The sequence below is a fragment of the Hoplias malabaricus genome, chromosome 5, assembly GCF_029633855.1.
Source record: "Hoplias malabaricus isolate fHopMal1 chromosome 5, fHopMal1.hap1, whole genome shotgun sequence".
NCBI classification, from domain to species: Eukaryota; Metazoa; Chordata; class Actinopteri; order Characiformes; family Erythrinidae; genus Hoplias; species Hoplias malabaricus.
This window is the reverse complement of record NC_089804.1, coordinates 3646577-3658271: the sequence shown is the minus strand read 5'-3', so window position 1 is coordinate 3658271 and position 11695 is coordinate 3646577. Positions and strand designations below refer to the sequence as shown.

Sequence of the window (11695 nt, the reverse complement as noted above, 5' to 3'; positions counted from 1 at the left end):
AACATTTCTGTATTAAAAATCATTTTTTAGACTGGTCATTTATAATATTCACATTTTCTGAGATAATGACTTTTGGGCCTTCATTGGCTGTAAGCCATACTCATCAAATTTAAAATAAAATTTTGAGAATATTCTAATTCATTGAGCTGCACTTGGTTGATGAAGTTGAAATAGCATTATGTTAGCAGAGGAACCCTGATGATTGATGAAAGTAAAGTAAGCCTGCGGAAAAAGCCGGTTAAAATGTTCATTCATTAAACACTGCATTATTTAGTGCAGACTGAATTGATGTTTATATTCTTTCCTGATGTTATGACTGTGTAATTTGCAGATACGTATTAATGCAGCTAACCACACAGGAAGCCTAATGGGAGCACTAATTAGTGCACTAAATACTGTGCTAATTAACACTTACTGTAAGTGTCCTGTTTTGTTAGCCAGATTAGCCTTGAAATGCAGACAAGTCACCTATTGCCAGCCTCTCTAGAGAAGGTGTGGTACCTTTCGTCACTAAACATGGTCAAAAACGGCCTACCACTGCAGGAAATAAATGTGACTGATGCGCAAACGAACCAATAACAAGTCTGCTATTTAGGCGTGCTGTGTTGAAGGAGGTGAATAACCAGAATGCAGCTAAACTCCTGACAGTTTAACGCAGAGAAAGTTTAAGACACTAAAGACTAAAGAAATAAGCTTCAGGTAACAAACATGTCTTAACTGACAATAGTTTTCTTGGTTCTCTTTTTTTTGTCCCAGTGTTTCTTTAACACTGTTTGCAACCAGCGCAGACACATGCAAGCCCTTTGTTACCATGGAAACTACATGAATCAATACTGGCATCGTGTCTCATTAAATCTTGTCTGAGTGAGAGGTTTAGTAGGGTTAGTTTCTCATTGTAACAAATGCTACTGCTGATGAAATATAATAGGGATAAGTTTGAAATCAATAGCACAATATCTGCCTAGTATTGTAAGACACGTCTGTATAATATATATTTATATATATTTATATGTGTGTGTGTGTGTGTGTGTGTGTGTTTATATTATAACTTATGAAGCTGGCCGGAAGCAACACAGTGCAACAGAACATTACAAATGTGATAACACTCAGTGAGAGTAATTTCTGCAACCAATTAGTTGCCAAATCTGAAACTGAAAAAATTTCCATGTGTAAACTACATAGTGTTTTATGGGTTTCATAATTAAGCTAAAATCTGTTTGTGTAAAAAAAATGGTTGGAGGGCAGAGCAGTGTTCCCTCACTTCTTATTTCCATGGAGGGAAGGCGAACTCACAGTATTTTGCAAACTCCACGAGAAAGCCCAGTTTCAGCTTCTTACTGAACATAAGCAAAGGCTAGAGACAGACGTGACTGATTCTGACTTACAGCAAAAAGATCAAAGTGGAAACAAGAAAAACAAATAGCATCCAAACCCAGCGAAATACTCCCAAGGCCAAAAAGACTAAATCTAGAAGCACGAAGAGAGAGAACACTTAATTAAATGAAAACAATGTAACCGATCTTCGCATCATTAGAGTCCTAAAACACTTACACAGCACAGCGCCTCCTTCACCTACCAATGAATGCTGCAGTGACCTGCTCCAAGCGCCGTGTTGTTTTCACCTATAGTCTATTAAAGCGCACATTAAACTGATCTCTCTTCACGTATTTATTTCCTTCAAAATGCTTATTTCCACAAAAACTGTAGCTGTATGTTCTCATAAATGTATAATTGTGTTTAAAACATACAGCGCAGGCCTGATTGTTTGTATTTGCTCTATAGTGTTTTTAGTAATTATTTTAGAATAATTTGGTTTAATGCACGCAAACTACAAATATTCAAGCAAATCATTCATAGAGTTGAGAGGTGGTACTTGGTCTAAAAGGTTTGAGATCCACTGCCCTAGTGGACAGCAGATACCCATAACAGACCACATCCAAAACACTCACTACACTAGTGCTAGCTCTGCTGTCACCACACAGGAAGTTAAATTAACCAGGAAATCTGTCCATTGTGCGGTGAGATGACATATGGATGGACTTCACCACAATCCAATGACATCTGTGTTCTTCTGTTGTCTTTTGTGGCATTGTCTGTATGTAGAAACGTACCATGATGTATATCTGTGTAAATGTTTAGACAACTATGTTTAAGTTAGTTTGCTGTTAGATTGCTCAATTAATTGTGGCATGGGTAAAACTTCATGTGCCTTCTCTGAGCAAGCTGCTACTCTCCACTTATACTATCCTAGTGTTCAAATTATTCCTTATTCTAAATGTAAATATAAACATACCTGCAAGCTCCAAAACATTGGAAACAGCTGTGTTTTGTGCTTGCGTAATGCTACTGCTAATAGAGAATGGCATCTTTTTTGTGATTCTACTTCAGGTTCATGAAAGAGAGTTGAAGAGCATGAAGGGAAACAGCACCACCAGTGGACAGGAGCTGTTTCAGTACACTACGCTGTGTTTTTAGGGACTAGAGGGTGGGGCTTCTAGTGTAGTTCTATTGAAATAAGCAACTACCCCGTGTTGTGTGTGTGTGTGTGTGTGTGTGTTGCCTGCCCGAGTCATTTGGCTTTGTATGGATGGACAGATGGGTACTGGACACTGGAATTTACAAATAACTTGTTTATTTAGTTTTTGGAACAACTGAATGTCATGTTCACAGAGGCAATATCACAAGAAATGGTCATTTTGTAGTGTCAAGGGTTGGGGGTTCATTTGTTGATTGCATTTCTGTGGCCCTGAGGTGGATTGGGTTTGTGTGTGTGAGTGAATTAGAAAAAGGCACAGAGAGATAGATGTCCTGGTCTCCATCACAGCTCCTCTTTGCGTTTGAGGATGAGTTTCCGCACCATGTCTGAGATCAAAGGTCGGATCTCCTTCACCGAAACTTTGGGACCCCAGGACCCCACCACCTTTCCATCTGCATCGATGAGATACTTCCAGAAATTCCAGTCAGGCTCCTTCCCCGTAACCTCTGAGAGAGAGAGAGAGAGAGAGAGAGAGAGAGAGAGAGAGAGAGAGAGAGAAATAATCAGACTCTGTTGTTCTCTCTAAAGAAGCTGAGACGTCTCAGCTCTACATCAACTAAGGAGTGTTCTTTTGTAACAGAACTCTCTTTTTTTTAAACCATTATCCATACACTTTACTAAAGAAAATGTTCTTCAAATATTGCTATATGAGCTATCTGTAATACTGACACTAAAATTTTACATTAACATTATCTCTGCTCGCATGGTCACTTCATGACTGCACGATGCTATATTTGTACCTGGCAATCCAGTGGGTTTGGACTGTACTGTGATTGGACAGAGGGCAGGAAGTGAAGCTATATATATATATATATATATATATATATATATATATGGTTCAAAATATTAGCACACTCCACAGTGCAGCATGCAGATTGGTGTGTATCTGGTGTGTATTCACTGTGTACCTTGTATATAAAGGGTTAAACTCCAGTATCCAGACTTCAAATTCAATAGTATTCATATAATAAATAAATAAACAAATTACAAATGAGTAAACAATTCCTCACCATGAGAACTAATTCTCTCTTTCTCTCTCTCTCTCTCACTCACTCACTCACTCACACACACACACACACACACACACACACACACACACACACACACATACACATACACACACACACACAAGCTGATAAACATAAAAAAAAATAATCCTCTGTAATGATCACAGCTTTATTGCTATCCCCACTAACAACAGGAGGCTGGGGTTTGCCTCTGAGACAAGAGCCTACTCAGAAAAGACCAACGGTCTCAGAGCTCCATCTCTTCACCAAATAGATCCCTCAAAATGAGTGCATTTGTGAGTAAAAAGCACAGCCCAGATGTTAATAACAGAGCAGTTAATGTTTTGTACCAGTTGTCGGTTATGAATCAGAGTGAACCCAATATGATTGTTGGGGTACTTCAGGGTTCAACCCTTGCACCCTTCCTTTTCCCTTTTCCATGTTTACTTCCAGTGTTTCTCTGGGCTCTACTGCTCAAACCTCACAGTCTAAGCTGATTCCTGCCACATCAAACACACACACAATTCAGTTTGTGACATCACAAGTTCTACAAAAATACACCCCTGCATTTCTTTCCAGCCATTGTTCATTCCTTTAATGAAACTATGATGAACAATATTTGTTGATGCTGCATTTAACACAAACAAAATGAGAACTAATTAAAAATAAACTAAAAACGAGAACTAAAATGAAAATGTATAACATGAGTTTTAAAATATAATCTTCTTTAACATGCTCTGGGTTCATTTGAAACTAATAGTGTTGATTGAAGCCTGGTTAATTTGCTGTGTACAGTATTTGTTAATGAATAAAAACTGTATGATAATGTAAAAGACAGATAAAAGATCTGTTGTTCAGTTTCTGATGTAAAAACAGAAGGTTTTAGTTATTGAATTATATTGGACTGTATGAAAATTAAAGTAGCGCTATATACCAGCCTGCCTTTATAACTGCTCCTTTTATCAGTCTCCGTGACCTTTTTGATTTAATTTTTACCTTTGTCTGTTTCTTCAGGTCTGGAAAACATTTTAACACCGGCTCTGTAACTGGTTCTGTAAATTTTCACGTGTTATTGTTTCCCTGCTCTGAAAATGATTTCTGTGAGAAACAGTGAAAACATGCATTCAGAGGCTAAATACGATGCGCAGCAGTGAACAAACTCTTTTATCCAATGTTGAAAACACACAGTCGTGCGTCTGGACAAGAACAGGAAAAACACAGACATGATCGATTCAGACAGAAATAAAACTACAAAGGATGGGGGACCTCAGAGGAGACAGAAAACAGAGAATTACATCAGGACCACATAGAAATTTAATCCTGGCAGTTGGGGCTTTACCTACTGCTTTGTAGCTCAGTGACAATAATTCTTTATGAATTAAAAAGGAGGAGTCGAGGGGTTAAAAAAGGTTTCATTGATGACAGGGTGGGGGCCTGGATTGACAGTTTGTGGCTACTTGAACTCAGCCACAGGTCCACCTTGTACCAGCTCATGCCATTTGGCCCATATCCAGCCCACACCACATTTGCCAGAGCTGTAAATGCCAAAAGTGAGACAGAAGGTATAAGGAGTGTTGAATGAGTGTTGAACGAGGCTCAACAGGGAGGTCAAAACATGGTCAGAAATGATGAGTGGTCCAGTTTTTGTCCACAAAATCATACCACAAAAAAAAAAAAAAAAAGAAAAGAATAACTGTTAATGCATGTTGGTAGGATTCACGCGTCATTAGGGGCTGGAAAACACTAATTGTCAGGGCAGGCAGGGGTCAGCACACAGGCAGGTAACAGCAATGCAGGCAATTACATAATCAGCCAGGTCAGGAAAAGGTCAGTAACTACAGCTACACAACAAGGGGCAAGACAGAAACTGATGAGGTTTGGAAGTGGGTTTGACAACAGAGACTTCACAAAATGGCCGACAAACTGAGGAGCACTTGAAGGAGAATTAATGAGTACAGTACTGTCATGAGAGGCCCAGGCTACCCACAGGGAAGACACGTGACAATAAAGTGTCAATGTAAACATAGTGTAACAATGTAATTACTATGAATAAGTCTGTAATTTGAATCCATGTGTTTAGAGAAATGACTGATATAATTACTATAGCCTCCTGCGAGTTAATGATAGTCAATAGACAGAGAGAGAAGGGGGGGTTACATTCTTTACATTTATACATTTCATGTCAAAACTTTGTCTCACCAGAATTCTGTGAAGCTGCTTTGTGACAACATCAGATGTAAAAAGCGCTATACAAATAAATCTGATTTTATTTGATAATAGTTTATTCCTTGGCAGTACATTTTAGTGACATATTTGTACCATTTCATGAATGTACCTTAGTGCTCCTGAGGGAGCCACTGCATTAAGTGTAAAGGTCAGGGTTTTTTTTTTTTTTTTTTACCTGCGAGGTATTTGAAGGCGTTATTGGCTCCGGTGCCCACCACAGCGATCTTACTGAAGATTGGGAAGGAGGCGCCGTACACTCTCCGCACGAAGCTGTCGATCTCTTTGTCGCTGCCGGGCTCCTGCTGACCGAACTGATTACAGGGGAAGGCCAGGACGTTGAAGTGAAAGGGACCAAAGTCTCGCTGCAGCTGCTGAAGGTCGGTGTAGTGCTCTTCAGTGAAGCCACATTCACTTGCCACATTCACAGCCAGAGAAACCTGGACACAAACACACACACACACACAATTTAAATAACCAATTATACTGACGACCACATCTTTGTTTCTGCACTTACTGTCCATGCTCTCAGCTCCACTGACCACACAGGAGCACTCTGCAGTTCTACAATTACAGACCATCCATCTATTGCTCTGCATACTTTATTCTTCAGCGCTCAGGACCCCCACAGAGCAGGTGTGATGTGGTGGTGGATCATTCTCAGCGCTGCAGTGACACTGACGTGGTGGTGGTGTGTTAGTGTGTGTTGTGCTGGTGTAGAGTGGATCAGACACAGCAGTAGCTGCTGGAGTTTTTAAACCCTGTGTCCACTCTCTGTCCACTCTGTGAGACACTCCTCCCTCGTTGGTCCACCTTGTAGATGTAGAGTCAGAGACAGTAGCTCATCTGACGCTGCACAGTATGTGTCGCTCGTCCTCTAGTCCTTCATCAGTGACACAGGACGCTGTCGGCTGGATGTTTTTGGTCGGTGGACTGTTCTCAGTCCAGACACTGAGGGGTTTAAAAACTCCAGCAGCACTGCTGTGTCTGATCCACTCTACACCAGCACAACACACACTGCATGTGTTTTAAAAAGATATATCAAAATTCATTTAAAAACTAACACAATAGCAGCACTCAAATCACCTCAGAGGGGCTACACCTAAGAAACCAATGCAACTGTTCTCTAGCTCTAAATGGGAGGAGGGAGGGAAAGAGAGCGAGAGAGAGAGAGAGAGAGAGCGAGCTCTGAGGAGAACTGGACTTGTATTATAATATTTAATTTAGTAATAGCATAATTGCTTCACTGCACTGATTTAATTGCTGTCTAACAGCTTATTAATTGGATGAATGAATAATTAATGCTCTCATTAGATCTCTGTTTAATCACATCTTCACTCAAATGAGACCGGCATTATGCAAATAAGCCAGACCTTTATCTCACAATCTGCAAGTAAGCATTAGATATGCTTTCAGCTCTTTAGAAAAGCAGCATGAACATTCCCTGGTGTACCCAGACTTTTGCACACACATTAAGTTAAGATCCTCCGTGACATGATACAAACATAACTACTTAGTTACCACAGAACAGAGACTGCACACAGCGGCCAATTCAGGGAAAGTGTTTTCCTCAGACGTGAGGTTGAATGTCACAGAACAAATAAAAAGTGAAAAAAATAGTATAATATAGAAGCCTACACCACTACATTGTGTATAGGGTTGAGGAAGATATTTGAGATTCAGCCCCAGTGGTTTGGCGGTGTAATTGCAGAGCGACGCAGAATAAATTGACCTTAAACCTAACTTCGAAACATTCCTTCACCATGAAATGTAATGATGTATCTGGAACATGAGTGTGTCAACAGGTCCTTGTCCCCACCATGTGATGTATACACAATAAAACACACACATGCCCACACAGTCCCTGACATGTGTTGAGATGAAGTGTTAGGTCAACAGGGACCATTTAATTATATAAAAGCAAATGGAATATGACAACCTTCATTGCATTTCCCCATTCAGCTCAGTTCTTTTCCATCAGATTATTTCTTTCTCTCTCTCTCTCTTTTCTGCTGGTTTCAGAGTGCAGTACTAATTGATTGAAATGAATGGGAAAGACATATACATTTGTCTCTTACACTCTCAGAAAAACTGTCACTGCAGTGGTACCCTCAAGGCCACATGTTCTGTACCTTTAGTTAGAGAACTTAAATGTACCCTATTTTTTTTTGTAATTGTAGGTTTTTTAATTGTGTTGATTGCATTTCATCTCCAAGACTTACATATTGTTGTTATATTTAACACTGTTTTGTATTCACAGATAAAAGATATCCCCTTCTCCTTCAGGAGAAGAGAATCTAATAAACTTTTATGGAACAAAACTGGACTTTAACACCACCTCTGTACATTTAACAAGTAGCAATTGCACTGTTTGTACATTTAGTGATAATAATGTACCTCTAACGTAAGTTGTTTTTTTTTTATGACTGTACATATACAGCTCCTCTCCCTGTGCTGGAGAGAGTCTCACAGCACCCAGAAGCACAGAAGCCCACCTCGTTTGTGTGTCGGGGGTTATATGATTGCACATTGTAGCATAATAAGGAGACAGAAGTGTTCAAAACTGTCTCTAACACTTTTCTCTGCCCTTCTGTTTGAATCTGAGTGAGTTATTCACACACATATCATACACAACTTTAGTAGTCGTCTTATTTCACTGCTGTGTTGTTGTAGAGACTACAGACACAAGTCCCATACTCCTCGGTCTCAGTCATTTCCCCCTGTTTACAGATTAATAATCTGACCCCGCTGTCCCTGCGCACTGAGAATGTAAAAGATACATGGAGGATAAAGTTTTATTGCAACTGTCACCTAAAGTATTCCTCTGGTTTGGCTCAAAACTTAATAAAATAATTATCTTCTACTGAAGGTGAGAGTGCAGTCCCAAATGTATCCCTACACCCGCCATAAGGCACAGTGTCAATCATGAAATAACGGTTGCACTCATGTAGTACATTGTATGTCGAAAATAATTTTTAGAGAGCTACAAAGTTCAAGTTTCCCTGTCAGATAAGTGTGTAATTACTGTCTGGGTGCAGTATTATTAGTTTTATTATCAGTGATGTGCACTACGTAGGGAGTATGGCGCTATTTGGGATGCAGCCCAAGCTCCTCTACTGTCTGACACGGATAAACAGAGCTGTTTACAAACGTGACGCGGATAAATGGGTCTGGAATCCATATTTATATTTATTTAATTGTATTGCCTTAATGTGTACTAAAGGTGTCTTCAGGAATAATTAAACTATATAAATATCACAGTTTTTATTTGAGTTGTGTGTCTGAGCAATGAATATCTCTCCAAAACTGCAGCTACTCTACGCTGTGACATCAGCTGCAGAAGTAGGCCACATCTACATTTATCACAGGGGAACTCCACCCACATCTGCAGAATTCTGCTGCTGAGTCCTTCAGGCAACAGCATTAATCATGTATTGATAATGTATTGATAACATAGGCTGGAATAATAAACTGCAGCTCTTGCAATTTTACTATTCCACTCTTTCAAAATGTAATGTGTTTCCTTTTTGTGCAGTGCTGATTCACTGTTACAGGTGGGCATTCTTGGTGCTGCAGTGACACTAATGTGGTGGTGATAGTGGTATGTTTGTGTGTGTTGTTCTAGTATGAATGGATCAGACACAGCAGCGCTGCTGGAGTTTTTAAAGAAACACAAGTATTTTTTTCTTTGGGGTTTGCCCTAGTATAATAAATGTTTACAGCACTGTACTGAAATCAAAGCATAGGTGAGGAACAGGGTATGGCTTTCCTACTCTTTTCCAAAGGTTACACAGTGCAGTTTCTGCAGTGCTATGCATGGGATGACAACAGCAGAGGCTTTGTTTTTTCCTATTACAAGTCAGTAAAGCATCACAATGATATATAGGTATGTGTCACTCACCTTACATCTACAAGGTACGTGTGTCTAATAGAGGGGACAGTGAGTAGACACTGCTTAAAAACTGCTGTGTCTGATCCACTCGGACCAGCACAGCAGACCACCCTGTCAATATCACTGCAGCAGTGAGAATGATTCATTACTCAATTCATAACTTCTCTGTGGGTGTCTTAAAGAGGTCCAGGTCGTTGGAGAACGGTGAAAGTGGACAAATAAAGTATGCAGAACCACAGATGGAGTACAACGTGCTCCTGTATTCCCAGTAAACAAGGAACGTCCCTGGACGTTCAAAATAGGTCTAAAAGTAGTCTGTCCGTCGAGGACATATTTTAAACGTCAATGGACGTCCAAAATCCATCTTAATAAGTTAGTTAAGTGGTGACCAATCGATAACGTCAGTGGACGTCCAAAACACGTTTTATACAAGTAATTTATTTCGGGACCAATTAATAAGTCAATGGACGTCCAAAAGACGTCTAATAGTCGTCTTTTCAATATCTGTGTTTGGACGTCTTTTCAACTTTCATTTTCAACCTTAAGATAACGTTGATTTGACGGCAGGTATTACGTTATTTCAACGTTGAATCAACGGCTAATTGGTTACTGGTTGTGGGTAGAGCTGAGTATATGGGCGAGGAGTGGAGAAACACCTTTTTCTATGTCCAACAGCACCCTCTTGCGTTTGATCCAGTGTAATTACAGGTAGAGTGTAATGCTGAAACTTCAAATGAGTTCAGAGCTTGGATTGATATGGATTCTGGTAATGAACAGTGATTCAAATCAAAGCATTAAAGCAACTAAACAATGTACATCTGCAATGAAACCAGACTGTTGCAAGTCAGTTAAAAACAAAATACTACTATAAAACAATACATTGACATTACAGTCATCAATTTGTATGTGGTATTGTTATGTTCCTCATCACTGAAGGAGTCACAGACCTAAAGAAAAGGCAGAGCCCTATATTTAACCCATTCTGGTCCTATCACTGACTCTGTATATGAGTCCACCATTTAAACAGTGAACACAACCTGCTGATAGCTGGGGACCCAAAATGGCTGTGTTGGCTAAGAAGGCAGATTATTCTTAGATGGCGTTTAAATATGAAATAGTAAATAATATAGTGACAGTAGTGAACATGGATTCCATGCAAGAGAAACATCAATGTGTTTCATATATTTGCAAATGGATAAGTCAAAGTGCACTTGGAAAGAAATATTGTGAATGAAATCTCATATACAAAAAAAAAAAAACAGAGAACACTGAACCCCTTGTGTGTTTTTATCTGTCCAGGGAACTGCTCCAGGGAAAAGCATAGAAAGTCCAATGCTGTAAAGTCGTGCAAGAACTAGTTTGCCACGTAGGCACAAGGAGACGGAGGATGAAGGAGGCAGGACTCGGTTCTGTTCGGTGTTAGTGCTTTTATTCCAGGAGGGAACAGGAGAGCTCAGAGTGAACGCAGCATGCTGGAGGAGGTGAAAAGGAAACAGATAGGAAAGAAAGGTGTAACGCTAATTTTTCGCCCATGCAGAGGCAGTAAACCGTTAGTGAGGGGCTTTAACCCCCTGTGTACGGTTTCTCCCACTCACCGAGCCTCTGTATTTCTCCAGAGAAACTAGTCTCCCTCGGCTGTTCACCACCTTAAACGAATAAAAGTCTCTCTGCTTCGCCTCGCTCACGAACCACATAAACATGAGCTGCAGAAAAGTCACAGCCCGGAGGATCATGACTGCACCGACCTCCATTCAAACCCGCTACAACACAGCCCAGCTTTTTTTTCTCTCTCTCTCTCTCTTTCTCTCTCTCCCTCTCTCTCTCTCTCTCTGTATTCTCTCTCTCTCTGTATTCTCTCTCTCTCTCTCTCTCTCTCTGTATTCTCTCTCTCTCTCTCCCTATCCCTCCCTCCCTCTCTCTCTCTCTCTCTCTCTCTCTCTCTCTCTCTCTCTCTCTCTCTCTCTCTCTCTCAGCCCTGCGCTACAATCGCGCAGAGCACATATAAACACGGCGTCGACAATTCTGCGCAAAACACGC

At 40.2% G+C, this 11695-nt stretch overlaps 1 protein-coding gene across 1 annotated transcript; it reads right to left on the bottom strand.

Annotated features, from left to right (window-relative positions):
* Positions 1–2663: 2663 nt before the first annotated feature.
* gpx7 (glutathione peroxidase 7) lies at positions 2664–11490 on the bottom strand. The gene is made up of 3 exons (XM_066672842.1): positions 11254–11490; positions 5945–6206; positions 2664–2982 (listed from the first exon to the last, which is right to left on the bottom strand). Exons 1-3 carry the CDS (start codon positions 11407–11409, stop codon positions 2819–2821), a joined length of 582 nt encoding a protein of 193 aa, XP_066528939.1. The 5' UTR covers positions 11410–11490; the 3' UTR covers positions 2664–2818.
* Between the last annotated feature and the right edge of the window lie 205 nt (positions 11491–11695).

Bases quoted from the DNA above. Each gene is read 5' to 3' on its own strand.
- gpx7 (XM_066672842.1), bottom strand. From the start codon at position 11,409: ATGGAGGTCGGTGCAGTCATGATCCTCCGGGCTGTGACTTTTCTGCAG. The intron at 6,207-11,253 runs GTGAGTGGGAGA...GTTTGTGTCCAG, and splicing joins TGGAGAAATACAGAGGCTCG to GTTTCTCTGGCTGTGAATGT. The intron at 2,983-5,944 runs GTAAAAAAAAAA...TCTCTCTCTCAG, and splicing joins CGCCTTCAAATACCTCGCAG to AGGTTACGGGGAAGGAGCCT.